The sequence below is a fragment of the Papaver somniferum genome, chromosome 10 (assembly GCF_003573695.1).
Source record: "Papaver somniferum cultivar HN1 chromosome 10, ASM357369v1, whole genome shotgun sequence".
NCBI classification, from domain to species: Eukaryota; Viridiplantae; Streptophyta; class Magnoliopsida; order Ranunculales; family Papaveraceae; genus Papaver; species Papaver somniferum.
Window position 1 is genome coordinate 117,066,446 of NC_039367.1, and position 19,537 is coordinate 117,085,982.

Here is a 19,537-nt window from a genome sequence, read left to right on the forward strand (position 1 = left end):
ATACAAAAAATAAGTAAATTAACTTTTGTAGCTCGTATTCCATACGCCTAATCTTCAACATTACTTGAAATCTTCGTCACTTCCAAGTACTCCAATGATCCCAAAGGTTGTAAGTTCAGCATCATCGTTGTTGAAAATCCATAGCTATAACAACGAGAAAACAAGAGTTCTCAATCATTATTATACAGTGTCATAGTATCATTACACAACGTCAAAGTTCAATTGTATCACAACTTCAACAACAATACTATGGTGATATGTATCACTCCCCCTTAGTCAATGCTCCATCTCACATGGAAACCACTCCCCCTTACATAATGATCCGAAGACCATATGTATTTGTAGTGTGAACTACATATTAATTCTCCCCCTTTTTTTCAATAAAACTGGCAAAGGTACAAGAACGGGATCCTAATGAAATTTCCAAAAGACACATTTCTTGACCAAAAGAAAGAAAAAATATATCATCTTATTTAGATGCAATCATAAAGCCGAAGCTAAATGCATTCATCAAGGAGTTTGTAAAGATACAAGATAACCCCTATAATATTCCACAGCCGCACTCCCCACAAAGATTTGGCAATTAAGCACAAGTTCAATTAAGAACTCTCCCCCATAAAATGTCATTCCCGAAAGAACAACACGAGCGACCTTAATTTCGAAAGAAAAGAAGGATTTCTTTGGACATAACAAATCACATACAAGTATGAATTTGAATCCAAAATATTCAATTAAACTAACCACAAGAGAACCCATGATTAATTTAATCGAGAAATGCTCAACATAAGTGAACTTATGGAGACTTAAAAACATATAATTAGATTAATCACAAGAGAACCCATAATTAATCTAATCGAAATACACAACCAAACTAATCACAAAAGTAATCAATTAATTGTTCATGCTCGACATAAGAAAACTTACGGAGCAACAACTAAATAACCAAACAAGATGATTAATTTGGTTGAATATGCTCGGCATAAAGTACCTCACGGAACAACAACATAGCTAATCATAAAAATGATCAACTTGGTCGTTCAATGCTCAACATAATACACTTTACGGAGCCTCACGGTAATACATAAAATATGGATCAGGGAAGATCAATACTGCGGAATACACAAGGATTCATTCTATTTTCCATCACTATTCTCATAACGACATTCAATAGACATAATACTTGCAAACAAAAGATTTTAACCTATCTTCTATCAATAATTGACACAATAGGCTTAACTTTTGTATTTGTCAAAAGTTTATTCATTCTTTTATCAATACATGCATATCGACATACGAAAGACTTTACTTTTGACAAGGTATGGGACAATCATAGTTCACGGACGTAAACACACATATCCCATAACAAATTTGCAATATATAAACCATAAAGATTAATACTGCAAAAATCATCTTCCAAACAAATTTAGAATTTAACCCAATAAATCTAAAAACATGAAGATGAAAATGTTGGACATAGCTATGTGTAATCACAATAATGGCTATTCCAGACTCTAGTTATTCTTCTAACAAAAACAAGAAAATAGAAGATTTACTAGGCAGTAAGATCATCTTTTACTCATTGTCTTCCTCATCGGAAATACTCCAAGATGCTTGAATTGTTTTTAACTCTTCCTTGATCTCGGGAAACTTAGTTGCAACCAATGACAATTGTTCTTGCACACACTTCACCCTTGAATCAACCTTACACACGCCCTTGTGGATTTTTTTAAGAAGGCTCAAGGTGGTAGGGTCACAATCATTAAGTGAAGCATCTCTTTGTCTTTTGCACACATTCTCCCTTATGCGTCTGAAGGTACAAGGATGAACCGGTTTGGGAACCCCGAGAGAGTTGCTAATTGGATCAAAACCACGATCACGACAAATTTGACCAATCAAGCAAGGGTAACCTAACATCTTGATAGGTGAAGTCATCGAAGTTTGAAAGATGATAAAACCATAAATATCGAAACTTTGAACACCCGATTCAAGGAAATAGACCAATTCTGCAAACTCATGGCTCCACCAAGAATTCTCAATTGTGGAGGGACAAAGATTTGAGATACCAAGTTTTCCAAATGCCATCAACGCAATACTAAGATCATTGGTAGGAATTTTTCCTTGATTCCAAGCTACCTTCTTGCCACAAAGCTCAAGAGAGACTTCATCACATGATGGTCGTTCATCACTTGGTCTAGGAAGACGCACGTTTCCCAATGAAATGTTGGTAATCTTTGAAATTAATTCTCTATCAACAAGAAATCTTTTTCTAGTTATCATGGATTTGAATTCCATCCTATTAAGATCAACATCATGAATGTTGGCATAAAAAATTCTTGTGAGAGAATCATATCCTTGACCATGACCATCAAAGATATTTCCAAGCTTGAATTTTGTGAAGCAAGCTAAATCCTCTTCATGCCCACTAGAGAGATTCAATTTCTTTTCTAGGATGAAACCTTTAGATGAAATCTTTTCAAAAATTCTAGCACAAGAATCATCCACAAACCTAATCCTAAGAGAGTTTTAGTTACAAGGAGAATCCATGCTAGAGGTATTTGAGTTTTGGAGCTTCTTTTTGAGCCCTTAGAATTCATCATGAATCTAAGAAATTGAAAGGAACAAGAGGAATTTACTTACTTGGAGTGAATCTTGAACACCCTTTCTTTCAATTTCTTCAAGAAGGCTTCAATGGAGGAAGCACACAAAACCCTAGAGGTTCACGTACGCGGACGGGTGATGAAGAAGAGGGTGCGCGAACTTCTTCTTATAAGACCAAAAATGGGCTTGGACCCGTTTGTGAACCACGGCCCACACAAGGAAGATGGGATTTTCTTAGTCGTTTGCACATCAAAGGTTATGCATCCCGTGACAACACACTTTTGTGAGAGACGATGGATGCGGTAGAAAGCTTTATTTGTTATTCTAAGAGAGAATAACAAAACTGCGTCTTGCCCCATTCCAAGATATATACAAATGGGGTAGTGCCAGGCTTGTTACCAAGAGGCATAATGTGCAGAGGAATTCTCATGCAACATTTCTGGTTGATATGTGTGAACAGTCCCCGTGATATAATCAACGTAATGATGATAATCAGGGCAGTCAAAGCTTCCTATCCTTTGTTTGATCTGGATAGAAGGAAAATTCTTCCGATTCCCAGGCTATACAATATTATTCGAAGATTTAACATGTACAGAACCTTTTTTGGAAGGATTCTTAGACTTAACAAAATTAACTTTCTAAGAGATTAAAAACGCCTTCGAACGCTCTAAATAGATCTTTATCAATTGATCCATTACAATAGTATTCCTCAAAGAGATCAAGAGTTAACCTGTTGAGGGTCCATATCCTTGAGTGTGACGAACGTTTCCTCAAATTTTCCTTATTTTTATTTTTTCCTTTAGATTGGTTCTCATCATCTAAATTTTCCTTTTTAGATAAGAAGAGATTATCATGTGAACCCGGAGGTTTTAACCATAATAATTCTTGAGCAATCTTTAAGGACTTCCGGCGTGCGTTACAGATGCCAAGAGCAAGTTTTCCAAAGAAATTTCCCATGGGACAATTTTTAAGGAACGAACAAACACAAACTTATCAGGTTTGGAGTGTTGGCCTGCTCTGATACCGATTGAAAAAGTGGAGGTACAACAACCACACCCAATATTTCGCTTAGCAATCTGTATGGACAAACTCCAATATACTTTCTAGAGAATCAACTAGATAGTCAGACTCAATCTAGATAAAAAGTATATCAAAGAGTTTATATATCAATCTCTCGATTTGATATATACTCAAGCAAATAGAAATCTGCGAGTCTTTATCAAATACTAGAGAGATAACTTGGATGGTACCAAATACCAATATCCAAGTGTCAATCAATTTAAATCAACAACCAAAAGGTCGGATATTCTAATTGATTGAACAACGCACAACCTGTGATATTTCAATTATATAACAAAATATAATGCGGAAAAGAAATAACATAGACACCAGAATTTTGTTAACGAGGAAACCGCAAATGCAGAAAAACCCCGGGACCTAGTCCAAATTGAACACACACTGTATTAAGCCGCTACAGACACTAGCCTACTCCAAATTAACTTCGGTCTGGACTGTAGTTGAACCCCAATCAATCTCACACTGATCCAAGGTACAGTTATGCTCCTACGTCTCTGATTCCAGCAGGATGCCACGTACTTGATTCCCTTAGCTGATCTCACCCACAACTAAGTGTTGCTACGAACTAATGTCGAAGACTAAGACTTTAATAAACAAATATGTATCACACAGAAAATTCTATAAATCAAGGTGAACAGGAACAAATTGATAAACCGGACTTATATTCTCGAAGAACAGCCTAATATTATCAATCACCTCACAATAATCTTAATCGACGCAGCGAAAGAAGATATTGTGGAATCACAAACGATGAGACGAAGTGTTTGTGATTTCTTTTATATCTTGCCTATCGGAGATATCAATCTCAAGCCAATTATTACAATTATACTCGGACGATAGAAACAACAAGATCATATCACACAACTACGAGAAAGTAGTATCGGTCTGGCTTCACAATCCCAATGAAGTCTTTAATTCGTTAACCTGGTTTAGAAGGATAAACCAAAGGTTAAAGGAGAATCGACTTTATCTTAGCACAACTAGTATCACACAGAACGTGTGGGGATTAGGTTTCCTAGTTGCTAGAGTTGTCCCTTATATAGTCTTTCAAATTAGGGTTTGCAATCAATGTTAGCTTGGTAACAAAGCATTCAATATTCACCGTTAGATAAAAACCTGATTTAGATTCAAGCTAATATCTTTCAACCGTTAGATCGAAAACTAGCTTGTTACACACAAATGAATTGCACGTTTCTAGGCTTGTGTAACCGTACCCAAACTTGTACATTTGTTGGTTCAACAATAGTCAACCAAATGGTTAGCCATATGATCACTTTCATATCAACCATATTTTTCTTCACCATAACTAGTTCAAGTGACTCAAATGAACTAGTTAGAGAGTTGTTCAATTGCAAGGAAATCTTATGTAACTATACAAGACACAACCGAAGCAAAAACGATTTGATTCACTTGAATCGGTTCATGAATATATAGCGACGGTTTGCATTTGCATTCCTTAGTTTATATAAGAATAAGTTCACAAACATCGTTTTTAGATATAACCTACTCAATTTCGCGGACTGGGTTCGTGGACTTAAGTTCCCGGACGGAGTTCACAAACTCCAGCAGAAATCTCGGGACAAGAACTTCCGCTAGTTCGCGGACTTGGCTCACGCCACCATGCCGGTTCTTTTGATCAACAATGTTCGCAAACTTCGGTCCAAGGAATAAGGACTTATACATATATGTGTTTCCACAACAATGCTTATATCCTCCAATGGTTATATAATCTAAACTCTCATTTCAATTATTGGAACATTCTTAGAGGACGTTGATATTCTATAGTTGTTATTCACAAACTATTTTTCGTCAAAGTAAGCAATTTCCAAAGTGATTGAAACTTGTCATGACTTTCGTCACTAGATAAAGATGAACTTGGTTAAAGCGAAAGCTTACCAACACATATTTTGAGAAATAGATAGGCGAGATAAACTCTGCTCGAAATAGCAAATGTGTATAATCTAAGTCTATATAGCAAAACGAATTTTGTCTCAAGATAGGAGATAAATAGACTTTTGAGTGATAGATAAGTTCAAGTCTCCACATACCTTTTAGTCGATGAAGATCCACCGGTTCCTTGAGTAGTCCTTCGTCTTGTATGATGATTGCCATGGAGTTCTTGAGCTCAATTACACTTTCTATCATATTCCGAAACCTTAGCTATAGTAGACTAGAAATCAAGACTTATAGTTTTGATCACTAACATTAAGAAACATGCTTGAGATAGCAACGCATGCGATTTCGACCGAGAAATGCTCTAACAATTATTATGAAAACACAACCCAATGGCTTATTATTATTATTATTATTATTATTATGAAACAAAAGAAGAGAGATGTTTTACAAGTCGGTAGTAGGAAGCCTAGCAACAAGCTGGGTACCAACACCAACACCTTATTATTATTATTATGAAAGGGGGCCACTGAGGCATTTATTAATAAAACCAAAAGTTATATTTACAAAGACTTGGCTGGGAGTCGTGCAACAAGTTGCGCCCCAAAAGTTATTATTATTTTTTTTTATTTTTTTAAAAAGTTATAGACTATTATTATTACATTAACTAGTTGGAAGCCTAACAAGCTAAGCTCCAACAACGTACTACTACATTAATTGAACAGGTTGTTGTGATAGCCTACCAGCGAGCCTCATGGGTAACCTAGCCAAAGGAGCCGAAGCGGATGGGGGGGCTGAGACTATGTCACAAGGGGGGTAAACTAACTCTACCTTCCATGTTAATTTCTGCAATATTACGCCATTGGGGGCTCGAACCTGGGACCTCCTGGAGCGCATGAAACTTTGGGAAACGGGGATGACCAGCTGAGCTAGGTGCCCGTTTTTATTTTTTTATTATTGTTATTATTATTTATTTTTTTTAGAAAGGCGCCGAAAAGGCTTTTATTAACAAAGAATCAAATACAAGGTACAATGTCGATAGAGGGCAACCTAGCAACAAGTTGAGCCCCTACACCTTTTTGAATTGAAATAACTAATCTATAAAAAAGAGAATTACCTATTTTTTAATTGAGGTCGTAAGTAGCTATACAATTACTCAACCTCTTCAAGAGAATCACCATATCTTCACTAAGTTCGCCTAAAGTGGAGAAAGCAAGGACGCCAAAACGATAACCATGAGCAGTCATTGTATCCAAAGCCTTAGTGAAGACATAATTACCTATTATTATTATTATTATTATAAAAGGGGCCACGAAGGCTTTTATTATGAATCAAAATCAGTATTACAGGGGATCATGTCAAAATCAACATTACAAGGAATGGTGGGCAACCTAGCAACAAGCTGGGCGCCAACACCTTTTTGAATAACGATCCCTAACCGATGAAAAAGAGAATTGCACATTTTGAAATTGGCATCATGTCGTGCCATACAATTCCTAATTCGCTTCAGAAAAACAACAAAATCCGTACCAAGCTCATCAAAGGTGGAAAAGGCCAGCACCCCAAAGCCATACCCGAGTGAAGAGCAAACGTCCAAATATTTATTATTCTTGCGAGTGACAGCCGCTGAAATGGCATGACCCGGAGCGGAGCCGCGGGTTCTAGCACTAGTGAAAGGGGAAACACCGGTGACATCAAGACACACACCTCTACCATCTTCCCAATTATAAGCCATAATATCTGCAGGTCGAAGATCCTTTCCATTGATGACACCCACGGAAACCTCTTTCCTAACTACCACACCAGCTCTAAAGCACATATCAGCCAAGATGTCTTTCACCAGATCATGTCTGAATTTAAGCCCAACTTCACTAGCACAGTGGATGGCATGATCGCCGAAGATATCCATGGGCTTGCCACAATAAGAGCATTTGCTGCCTTCATCAAAAAGGGGTATGCCTAGACGATACTGCAATACCGAGCTAAACTGTCTAGGCCCAACAGCCTGATCAAGGCCGGGTATAGGTATAGCTTTAAGGAAGTCCATGGCATGGTCTCGCCTATTGCACTGCCAAACAGCAACCTCACGAGGAGATGGAGCAAAGCTGGAAGGAACCTGGTCTCGAACTGCGCCAAAATAGATAGCCACCAGAGACTTCATGTATTGGGGGGTGGTATCGTTGATGTTGAAGTTCGGGGATGAAATCCTACAGGCTTGCTCGAAACGCAGCAAAGCATTGTGAAAACCAGGGCAAAGGTCTGATGCTGCATGGGTCTTCAGAATAGAGAGTTGTAGATGCCGCGTCTGTAGTTGAGAAGATAGGAAGCAATAATGCATGGTATCGGACATTGTGAGCACCCCAATCCCCCCTTATTTGATCGGCAGTGTGGCCACACGCTGTTGGACCTTACCAAAACCAGCGTTATCCCCCACAACGAGACGCTGAAGATACTGCATGAGGTAACTGTCAAAACGCTCTGCAGCAGGCAGCAAGGCCATCAGACAGGTAGTGCGAAGAGAAAAAAACAATCTCGATAACCCAGTGCAACTACGAAGGAGTATGAGTTCGCATTCAGGGTCACACAACACTTGAATCTTGTCCATAAGTTGAATAGTTTTGTCAACTCTATGAGCCACAGTGCGGCAGCAAAAGCTTGGATCTAAACTAACAGGGCCACCAAGCAGCTTCACTCCATCTGTAGCCTTGCCAATATTAACCGGGAAAGCAGACTCCCTCCTCGGATCAAAAGAGGTCCAGAACAATTCTGTCTTGGCAATGTTTAAATGCAACCCGTAGCTTGGACCAACATCCTGCAGAATCTTGAAGGCCTTGTAAACCTCCAACGTATCGCCAGCTATGGTGCCATCATCCAGGTACCAGGCGTTAAAATCAAGAGTGCAATTGGACGCAATCTTCTCAATGAGCGAATGCAAAGCTAGTGCGAATAATAGGGGACCAAGAGGGTATCCCTGCTGCACCCCCTGTGTTGAGGAGAGGATATGGTCCCGATAATATAACCTGGCAGGCTTCATGTAGCAGAATTCAACCCAATATGCAATACTAGGACAGCGAGCACGTACCTCCCTTATGATGGTAGACCGATCAACGAGATTAAAGGCGTTGGTGAAGTCGATCAGCAGCATTGTTTTGGAGGTATCAGAACCACAAAGCTCGAGCAGTCTGTTGGTTGAATGCAGAATCCCTTCGCCTCCACACGGAATACCAACCCCGTATTGAAAATTTCCCAGGTAGGGGTTCAGACTTTTACAAACGGAATTGGCAGCCAATTTAGAGCAGAGCCTGCGCCATATTGTACCCACAGCAATGGGTCTCAAACCACCTCCTGGTTTGAGCAGGGTCGTCAAAGGCGCGCTGGCAACAAACTCACCGAGAATTGAAGGACATTTACCTACAAGCCCAAGATTCATAACTCCAGTAATCGACTGAAGCAGGTCATCCGCAATAGCTGCGCTAGCACCACTCATAGCATCCAATAAATGCTGCGCTCTGAGGCCATCTCTGCCACAAGATGTCCCTTTTGGGAAACTCTTAAGAGCCAAAAGAACATCACTAGCCCCCATGGAGATAACAGGTGCAGAAATGGCTTCTGTTGGAATGACAGTAGGCTGCGCTAAAGGGTGTTTCTGCTGGAGTCTGTAAAGAGTGTCTGGGGTTGGAGGAGAAACACCACTGGATGAGAGAATACGAATAGAAGCGGTATAGTGACCGTAACTCAACTTCTTTCTCCAGGCTACCAAATTTTTGCTGGACTTCTTTTTGCTGGCGACACGCTGCTTAGGAGGATGTTTAGTCAGGTCTAGCAACTGTTGAACAAGGCTGTAACACCCAGAAGGTTCCTTCCAAGTCAACAGAGCGGAGTTGATCGCAGCTGCCTGTAATTTCCTCCTGTTACCAGATCGTTCCTCACTCGAGCTTTTAGGTTCATACAGATTAAGGGTGCAAATCGGCAAAAGGAGCAGACGTAACCAGACCACAAGGTTTGTGGGATTTGCGATAACAAAATATAAAGCAGATTTCAATGTACGAGAGAAGTGAAGCCTGCAGTGCGGTGGAATACTTACCGTAGTAGTAATCTGGCGCTGCAACATTTGATTGAGTAACTCAACTGTAAGCCCGACTTCTTCCTCACAACCTGAGACATTGGGTGCGTCAACTACGGTCGTAGGCACAACCAGAGGTTTCTCTACACCATGTATCAGGAAATCTACACCAACTCCATTAAACGTCCCTGGTATAACATCTGCAGCATGAGATTTGGATTTGCAAGGCATCTTCCAAGTATGGGTGGTCATGCATTTGGTGCAAAGCCAGCATTGCATATCTTGCAGGACACTTTCCCATGCAGTATAGCATAACCCTATATTCTGAATTCCCACCTTGCAGAGCGACCTGACAGCTTCAGTAGGGAAATGCTGATCCTTAAGGTGCCGAATCAATCCACTCCTGGAATACCCTAATCCACCAGTACCCCCTTGACATCCATCAAAGTTAGCAAAGGGACAAGGGATCTTGTCCGACTGTGAAGAAGAAGAGGCCTGAGAATCAAGGTTGCCATGAATGATTTCAAAAGTGGTAGCAGATCGTAAACGCGGTCTGGGCATTGCGTTTTCCAACTGGAACTGGAGTTTCAAAAGAAAAACCTAAAAAGCAATGGCAGACAGGTGCATCAATATGCGGTTTAACAATAATCAGAGGGGAGAAAGGGATATATAGCATTGAATCACGAACGAGGGATGGATTGATCCTGGTTTTCAATCACCAGAAGAACCTATTGACGATCGCCGAAGCTTCTCTCTCCATTATTATTATTATTATTATTATATTATTGGATGGATATTATTACATGAAATTAGTTGGAAGCCTAACTAGGTAAGCTCCAATAACATACAGGTTGCTGTGCTAGTTATTATTATTATTATTATTATTATATTTTATTTTTTGCAGCAATAACCCTCAAGTTGCGATTGGAGACTCAAATATATTCTATCTGACTTTATACAACTTTGAATTATGTTAATAGTTTTATCATATCTTATGAGCACAGGGATACCAACAACAAAGCAGATAAATTAGCTAAATGGAATAGGTGTAAACAGGGTTATTTCATGGCTAGACATTAAAATTATTGAAGGTATTGTGAAGGCGTGGGATGACTTGTTTTTTAGAAAAAAATTGGATTAAAGCCTAAAGGTTATAGTAAAGTTTAAAACCTCAAAAATATCTACTACCCACAAACCCAGGTAGCTACCGAAAAAAAGGAAAATCTCCCACACCGATGCTGACGAGTTTCGAACTAACTTAGTTTTCATTCTGACTTTACAATTGTACCACAATGACATCTGCGGGGATAAATTTCTCAGTGTTAATAAAATTTTGAGTTTATAATATTAAAAAATCTGGCATTTTTAGGGGGGGCCCGAATGAATTAAGGGCGATTATTAAGACAAAAACGGGTCACCGAAACCTAAAATGAAACCACCCCTTATCTTTCAGTTTTCATAAAGGCTAATTTTCCCTTCAAAATCGTTAGTTAACACTATAATCGGGAGAAATAGAATTTATGGTTAGTGTTAGTAATATTTTTTGAGTTTTTGAGTTTTAGAGTAGAAGAATAAGGAAAAAAAAGTGGGAGAAAACCATTTTTTCTTAAATCAATAACAAACATGGATGAGTATGAAGAATAAGGTGAGAAACATTATGAAGAATATCATGTTGAAGGTTCGATAACGATTAGAGAGACGGTTGACTGTGTTCGACGCCATTAACGTCCCAAAATCGGTAGATAATATAATACTTTATCTACTGTTTATACTCTTCTGTTCTAATAGAGAATCACAATCGGTGGATAAGTGATGTTCATTATCTACCGATTGTGATAGTCGTCAAAAATCTAGATTTCTCAAAACTAATGAAATTTTGAATTTCTCCATTTTCATAATCAATAGATAAGTGATGTTTATTATCTACCAATTGTACAATCGATAGATATGGTATGTTCATTATCTACCGATTGTGATAGTAGCCCAAAATCTGGTATTCTCAAAACTAATGGAATTTTGAATTTCTCTATTTCCATAATCGGTAGATAAGTGATGTTTATTATCTACCGATTGTACAATTAGTAGATAAGTTATGTTCATTATCTACCGATTGTGATATTCACCCCAAATATAGTTTTCTCAAAACTAATGGAACTTTGAATTTCTCTATTTTCATAATCGGTAGATAAGTGATGTTTATTTATCTACCCATTGTACAATCGGTAGATAAGTTATGTTCATTATATACCGATTGTGATAGTAGCCCCCAATTCAATTCTTTCAGAACAAATGAAACTTCGAATTTCTCTACTTAAACAATCGTTGATTGTCTACCGACTGTGGTAGGAGCCCCAAATTTATTTTTTTCAAAACAAAGCAAAGGTAACAGTCATAATCGTTTGCTAAAAACAATACTAAATTACCGATTGTAAAAGGGAATTTAAGTATTTTTCTAACCACTAGGACATTCCATAACTACATCTACGGGATGGGAATAAAAAAATTGCCCGGGATAGCCCCGGAAAATGGAACGCACAATTGGGGGATACTAAAACTAATTTGGGGATATAGGAAAAACACAAAAAATGGGATTTAAATAGTAAATCAAGGTCACCCCTATCCGAGCAATTTATATAATTCATAATATAACCCTCACTAATCATGTTTAGTGGTTAAATATAATTAGTTAAGTTAATAGATTAGTTTGATAATCTTTAGAATAAATCATTATCATTGAATTTGTTGATGCAACAACATTAAATCAAGATATTTATGATCATGAAAGTTTAGGTGAAAAACCAACTCAGGAAAGTAAACAAGCTGAACATGCAAGTGCTCCAATTACTCATGTATAAGAATTAATATATTTAAAATTTATTTTTTTCAATGAATTCGTCATTGTTACGCTGAAAAACTCAGTATCGGCGTGGTAAAAGTATGAATACCATGTCGGCAGGGACCAAATCGACATGGTATTCATACTTTCACCATGCCGAGACACAATATTCCCCAATTTTGAAATTGTAAGTACACTACCGGGGCAGAAAGTTCATTATCGAGCATGCCGGTAGTAGTGCCAGCATGGTCGATTCCCAAGTGAACCGTTCCGGTTTGAGGACAAAAACATACAAAATATCTGTCTGAAATAGCAAGTATCGGCATGGTATTCATCCTGAAATACCATGCCGACACTCGGTATCGGCATGGTATTCATCCTAATAGCTATGCCGGCACAAAATATCGGCATGGTATTCATCATGAACACAATGCCGGGAGTGGATTTCAGTTTCTGATTTTAACCCAAACTAAGTTTTAAAACAACAACAACACTTTAAATAAGACTGGGTATCACGTACCTTCTCGATGAAGCCATTTCTTCTTCTTCATCTTTAAGAACTTGATAGGGTTTGATTTTGATTTTTAGGGTTTGATAGGGTTAAATTCATCTTTAAGAATTTAACCTATCTTTAAGAACTTGATAGGGTTTGATTTTGATTTTTAGTTTTAAATTTTAATTTAGATGGAAGGGCATTAACCTAAAGGGTATTTTAGTATTCTCGCATCCAAAAAACACCCCTTAACAGATACTATTGGATGAGGATAGTAAGTTATATCCCCCAATTAATATAGAAGGCTATTATTGGGGCGTCACATTCCATTAGAGGGGCGTCACCTAATAGGACAGAAACGGGTCACCCATAAGTAATATCAAAAACCCCTTATCTCAAATAATTTTGTAATGACTAAACAACCCTTATTTAGTTAATTTTAATTTAATATAATTAGATAAAAATTAAATTAACGAATTTTGTTATATACTTGGTGAATTCTAGGACAAAGTTTTTGTGTGAAGAAAAACTGACCGTAAAATAAACTTCTACGGTTGGAAATAATCCAAACCTGGACGTAAAATCACTTCTACGGTTGGAAATAATCCAAACCTAGACGTAAAATCAGATTCTACGGTTGGAATTAAAAGGAACCTGGACGTAAAATGAGCTTCTACCGTTGGAACTAATTCAAACCTGGACGTAAAACTACATGCAAATAAAATTCTACGGTTGTAATTAATCCAAACCTGGACGTAAAATCTCCAAACCTGGACGTAAAATCACTTCTACCGTTGGAAGTTAAAGAAAACTGAACGTAAAATCGGATTCTACGGTTGGAATTAAAAGAAACCTGGACGTAAAATGAGCTTCTACAGTTGGAACTAATCCAAACCTGAACGTAAAATTACATGCAAATAAAATTATACGGTTAGAATTAAAAGAAACCTGAACGTAAAATCACTTCTAGTTAAAGGGTAATCTAGACATTTTGTATATGTGTTAGGATATCCCATAACCACTTTTTTGGACATTAAGAATCCAAATGAAACCTTTCTATTGGAGTGTGACGCCCTAATAATAACCTTCTTAATATAAGTAGCTCCCGATTGGGCGTTCTAAAAATGCCAGGTTAAAAAACGAAAAGGAAAGAATACTAGTGGCGCGATGTATATATGGGAAAAGGTTGCAGGGAGTGGCAAACATCAACTCAGATGGTTAACTGATGTAGCAAAAATGTAGTCAAAATAGAGAAGACTGATAATAATGCCATTAAATTAATACGCACTCTCTTTGTAAATATCTAAAGTTGGGTCTTCCAAACTAGAACCAGACACATTTAGAAGCTCCTAAAAAGTACAAACCCTAATTTCTCTCCCCTAAATTATTAAGATCACAAATTCTTTAAATTTCAACGGAGAAAACCATTGATCTACTTTCTTGTCACTGTAAATGTGTACTAATCACTGTTAATTTCTCATTATTTCGATGAAGAAATGTTCAAGTTAGATTTAGTTTCAGTGCTCTCAAGAAAAGGTCACAACTATATCATTATTGTGAAGATTTAAGTCTGGGTTTCTGTTTGTGGGTTTTTGGAAGTGATTCGAGTGGGGTTTTTAAGAATTTGTAAAATTACTATATAAAGGTTGGTACCTTTTGTATTTAAGCTAAAAATTAAGGAACTTCTTAACATTTTTTGGTTAAAAGTGTTTGGAATTTGTGTATATAATTTGGTAAGGAATGTAACTGTAACTAGACTTTGATCTTATTTGAGGTATAGTGAGGGGATAAATTATGTCTTTCAAAAGCATACTTCAGGAAATGAAAGGGGAATTTGGTAGTATATCAAGAAAAGGGTTTGATTTAGGTTATGGGTTTAGATCAAGATCACATAGAGTAGTACAAGAAGATTTGGAATTATTAAGAGGACTTGATGCTTTGAAACAAAGTTGTTGGGCTAATATGCCCCCAGAGCTCTTAAGAGATGTGTTAATGAGGATTGAAGAAGCTGATAGTATGTGGCCATCACGAAAAAATGTTGTTGCTTGTGCTGGAGTTTGTAGAAGTTGGAGAGAAGTTACTAAAGAGATTGTTAATACACCTGAAATGTCTGGCAAATTAACATTCCCCATTTCGTTGAAACAGGTAGTTGTTATTCTATTTTGTTTGAGATGTGTTATGAGCTGCTTATATACATATGTTTGTATCAGGGTTTCAATTTGTTATTGTTTGATGGTTTTGCTGTTTTCATTATCATTTCTTGTGCTTGATATCGTAGTGCTAATAATTAATGGGATTACTCTGTATAGAATGCGTAGGAAGAGTAGCCATAAGCTATGTCAGAATTGTTAACATTGGTAATGTTTGTTCTGGGGACTGCTCCCACCATGGGCCAAATGGTTGATTCATTATCTGTAACTAAATAGATGAACACTGACATGTCTTATGGCTTCTTATTTGAAGCAATAAGCTGATTGTTGCGATGGTCTTTATGGTTCTCTGGAGCTTAGCATTACTAGTTTCCATCCAAATTGTCATGTACAGATTTGAAAATCATTTTAACGTTCTGTATTTTTGATGCCATGTAACCGAAAAATGTTGATGATAATGATGGGGATTTTAGAATTTACATTTGCCTACTCTTTTTGATGTTTTTCGCATGTTTTCTTATAAACTTGTAATTGCACCTTGCAGCCAGGCCCAAAGGATACCCTGATCCAGTGTTTCATAACACGGAACCGCAACACACAGGCATATCATCTTTACCTCAGTTTAACTCAAGGCAAGTTAGTCTACTCCTCTGAATTTTATGGTTGACTGTATTTTAATCAGCAAATATTTGAATGAAGAACTGTTTTTCTTTTCTGCATGCATAAATGTTTCATGTTCAACGAATTGTATGCTTCTTCTGCTCTAAAAAAGTTTAATTATTTTTTATTTGGATTGTTTTGCTGACAGCATTAAGTGACAACGGGAAGTTCCTTCTTGCTGCTCGCAAGTTTCGAAGGCCCACATGCACAGACTATGTCATCTCTATAAACGCAGATGACATGTCAAAGGGAAGTGGAACATGCATTGGGAAATTGAGGTAAGATCAACCATCATACGATGTCAATAGTTGATGCTGTTTGTGCTGGACTGAATTTTGACTCTTTTCTCTTGATAGGTCAAACTTTCTAGGTACCAAGTTTACCGTCTATGATTCCCAGCCACCTCATGGTGGAGCCGCAATCTCCAGAAGTCGTTCCACAAGGCTAGTGGGTTTGAAACAAGTCTCTCCTAAGGTGCCTGCTGGCAACTACCCAGTAGCACACATTCAATATGAGTTGAATGTTTTGGGTTCTCGGTAAGCGATAATCATCTGAACTACTTATAAAGCTTTCCAACGCAAAGATCCGTTTGCCATTTCTGCATATTTCTTTTTGTTTTTGGATGATCACTACGATGCTGCTGTGTGCACCTTCATCAACTAAATCTGCAGTTGATATTTTCTTGAGAAAGCAGGGGTCCGAGGAGAATGCAATGTGTCTTGGATGCAATCCCTGGTTATGCAGATGGAGCAGGAGTAGCTCCAGAACAGACTGAATTACCTAGTAGCAGTCAAGATTCATTTCCTTCACTCCCATTCTTCCGTTCAAAATCAACCCGCACAGAGAGTTTCCGTTTTAGATCTTTATCCACACGCAAGGAAGGAACTCTAGTACTAAGAAACAAGGCTCCAAGGTGGCATGAGCAGCTCCAGTGTTGGTGTCTTAACTTCCGTGGACGAGTTACAGTTGCTTCAGTTAAGAATTTTCAGCTTGTAGCTTCGCCTGAAGGTGAACCTGCTGGTCCAGAACATGAGAAGGTCCTCCTACAGTTCGGGAAAGTAGGAAAGGATTTGTTTACTATGGATTTTCAACATCCAATCTCAGCGTTCCAGGCTTTTGCTATCTGCCTCAGCAGCTTCGACACCAAAATTGCTTGTGAATAACAAAAAGCAGGTATCCCGTCGCGTTCCATTTATCCGAAATTTGGATTTTCTACTCCCATAACTAATACTTACAAGTTATAATAATTGAAAACAATGAATTGTTTGTTGTCTTGCATTTGTAGTGTTTTTTTGTTGTTTACAATTTTCTCTTTTGCATCTTTTGGTAGGAAATATTTGGACTAGACTACATCAAGGGCAAGTGATAAATTTCTGCATCATGGGGGTTCAGAAGCTCAACATTGTTTTTGATAAATGTAGTGAAGAAATTACTTCAATGCACCATCCTGCTCAGGTTAGTGATGTATTAAGGTGAACAGAGACAAATATGTTAACAATTTTTTTATGGCCACCCCCAAAGTGTTCGGCTGCCTTCTGATTTCACCCAATTATTATCATCTTGCGTGACCACAAACAACATTATTGGTTATGTGCCTCCAATCAAAATATCCTTTTGCTCTATCAGGAACAAAAAAAAAAAGAAAAATTCTGCTGCGAAACGGTAAGGATCAAACAAGCAATAATATCCTGCTATACCCTTTCAGTTTGTTATCGCATACAAAACCGAACCATGGCCATATACGACTATGAGAAATATATGAAAACTAATTTATGGACATTTTTGGTGGCGTAGTGTTAGAGCCAATAGCAGTACAAAACTACAAACAATAGTCGATTCATTGGCGAGTCAGTACTTACGAACAGTGGGTGTGACTTCTCTTAGTAAACTAGACTGCTGATGGCTGAGGCTCCATCCACAATGAAATTAGGCTACAAGCATGTCTAGCCTACTGATGTCAAGGTAGATATTAACTTGCCATTTTCAGTGTCCTTTGTTAGTTGGATTGTGCCTGAAGCCAAGGTAGATATTGCCACTTAGCATAAGCTTCAACCTCGGTTCGTAGTTGAATTGGGAAGGAAAGCAAGCATACTTCGAATCTATTTAGCAAGCACACTTCGAACCTATTTACCAACAACCTTCATAATAGCAATTATAGTAGCTGCCGAGTAATTAGGAAAACAAGAATTCTAGCCTAACCGCCCGTACAAACGACTCCAAAACAGTATTTAGCTCCGTCGGATTCGAGATGTTATTGTAACTTGGTCTAAATATGTGATACAGTGGTTAAATCAATTTCACTGAGACAATAAATAGTAGTATATTAGTATCACAGATTCGCAATAGCACAACAGGTATGTATTCAAGTTTGTGCAACATGAAGCCCATACAAAGAAAGAAGAAGAGCATCGTTAAAATATGTCGACGGAAACTTAACGTAATATTACAATTGATTGCCACATACTGCAACGAAACCGCAAACCTATACCAATTCTTAAATCAAATTAACTACAGACATCTCTTGTGGAGCCTAGAAGCAGCTAGAGCTAATAGCAAGACAAACATAAGTGCTGCAACCAAGGACAAAATGATGGATGCTGCTGCATGGCGACAGTAACTATCAAATACATTGCACACTTTTTTCCACTGCGTATGTGTGTTTCCATGGTAACCTAAAACACCAACGGCAGCAGCAGCTCCATTTGCGGCGAAAAGAAGCGATAAAATTATTAAGTCAAGGATAATGACTGCTAGATCCAACCCCTTTGATCCGAATCGGTTTCCAATTGCTAAGACTAGAGAGAGAGCTGAGTAAACACAAGCTGCGATGTTTATCACCATGAAAAATCTGTTTATGAGAAAAGAAAACAGAAACACTAGTCAGATAATAAACAGTAATATATATTTTTTATATTAATTTAGATATATGGCTAGTAAGACTACTGTACAAACCGAGATTGATTAGTGAGAGAAATAAAGGACTGTTGAAGAACTTACATGAAAGCAGACATGTATTGCCACTTAGCATGAGCTTCAACGTTGATTGGCTGTAGATTAGGAAGAAGAGTAACAGGAACAGTCTTGGTTTGCTTACCAACAGCCATCACTATAACAGCTACCAAAGTAGCAGCAAAGGCTAGAAACCTAAGAATGTAATCAGAAGTTGCAACACTCCTTTTGTTAGCCCTATTGCTTCCGTTTGGTGTTGGTGTTCCATCTATGGGATTCTTGTATCCACTCTCAGCCATTTCTAAACTGTTAGAGCGAGAAAGAAAAGGTATGGATATCTTGAAATGTACTGTTAAAAGAGAGAATGAGAGAACGCTGGTGAGGAGAGATGGTTTTTAAATAGAATAGAGAAGAGGGTCAATGTTAGGTTAGGTGTGAAAATGAAGGAGGAATGGAAGCCTTTAGACAAGTAATAACGAAGGAAGTTTTATGAGGCTTGTTGGACTGATCTGCTTTATAGGTTAGGTAAGTAGGGCTTCCATTGAATAATCTCTGGATGTGAATGCTGCTGCCCTGCCTGCTGCTACGGGAAAAGCCCTATAAAAAATCAAATTTAATTAGAAAGAGCTCGTTGTAGTTGCATATGGGGATTAGAATTGATTACGTAGCTGTGTTATCCATGCAAATGGGTTGTCAAAGTTAAGTCGTGTCACAGAATCTTGATCTCCATTGAGTTGGATTTGGACTTTGAATTGAATGTTGGCTCCCTAAGATATGTTGATTCAGATTCACACGTTAATGTCTTGAAAGCATGCAGT

General features: G+C 37.9%; 2 protein-coding genes across 2 annotated transcripts; one reads left to right on the forward strand and one right to left on the reverse strand.

The window, feature by feature from the left end:
* Nucleotides 1-14,269: 14,269 nt before the first annotated feature.
* On the forward strand, nucleotides 14,270-17,390 carry LOC113318573 (tubby-like F-box protein 3). Its single transcript, XM_026566754.1, has 6 exons — nucleotides 14,270-15,105; nucleotides 15,655-15,742; nucleotides 15,919-16,048; nucleotides 16,127-16,306; nucleotides 16,465-16,943; nucleotides 17,101-17,390. Exons 1-5 carry the CDS (start codon nucleotides 14,755-14,757, stop codon nucleotides 16,931-16,933), a joined length of 1,218 nt encoding a protein of 405 aa, XP_026422539.1. The 5' UTR covers nucleotides 14,270-14,754; the 3' UTR covers nucleotides 16,934-16,943; nucleotides 17,101-17,390.
* A 606-nt stretch (nucleotides 17,391-17,996) lies between these two features.
* Nucleotides 17,997-19,162, reverse strand: LOC113314997 (CASP-like protein 1E2). The gene is made up of 2 exons (XM_026563312.1): nucleotides 18,768-19,162; nucleotides 17,997-18,618 (listed from the first exon to the last, which is right to left on the reverse strand). Exons 1-2 carry the CDS (start codon nucleotides 19,016-19,018, stop codon nucleotides 18,279-18,281), a joined length of 591 nt encoding a protein of 196 aa, XP_026419097.1. The 5' UTR covers nucleotides 19,019-19,162; the 3' UTR covers nucleotides 17,997-18,278.
* Nucleotides 19,163-19,537: the final 375 nt, after the last annotated feature.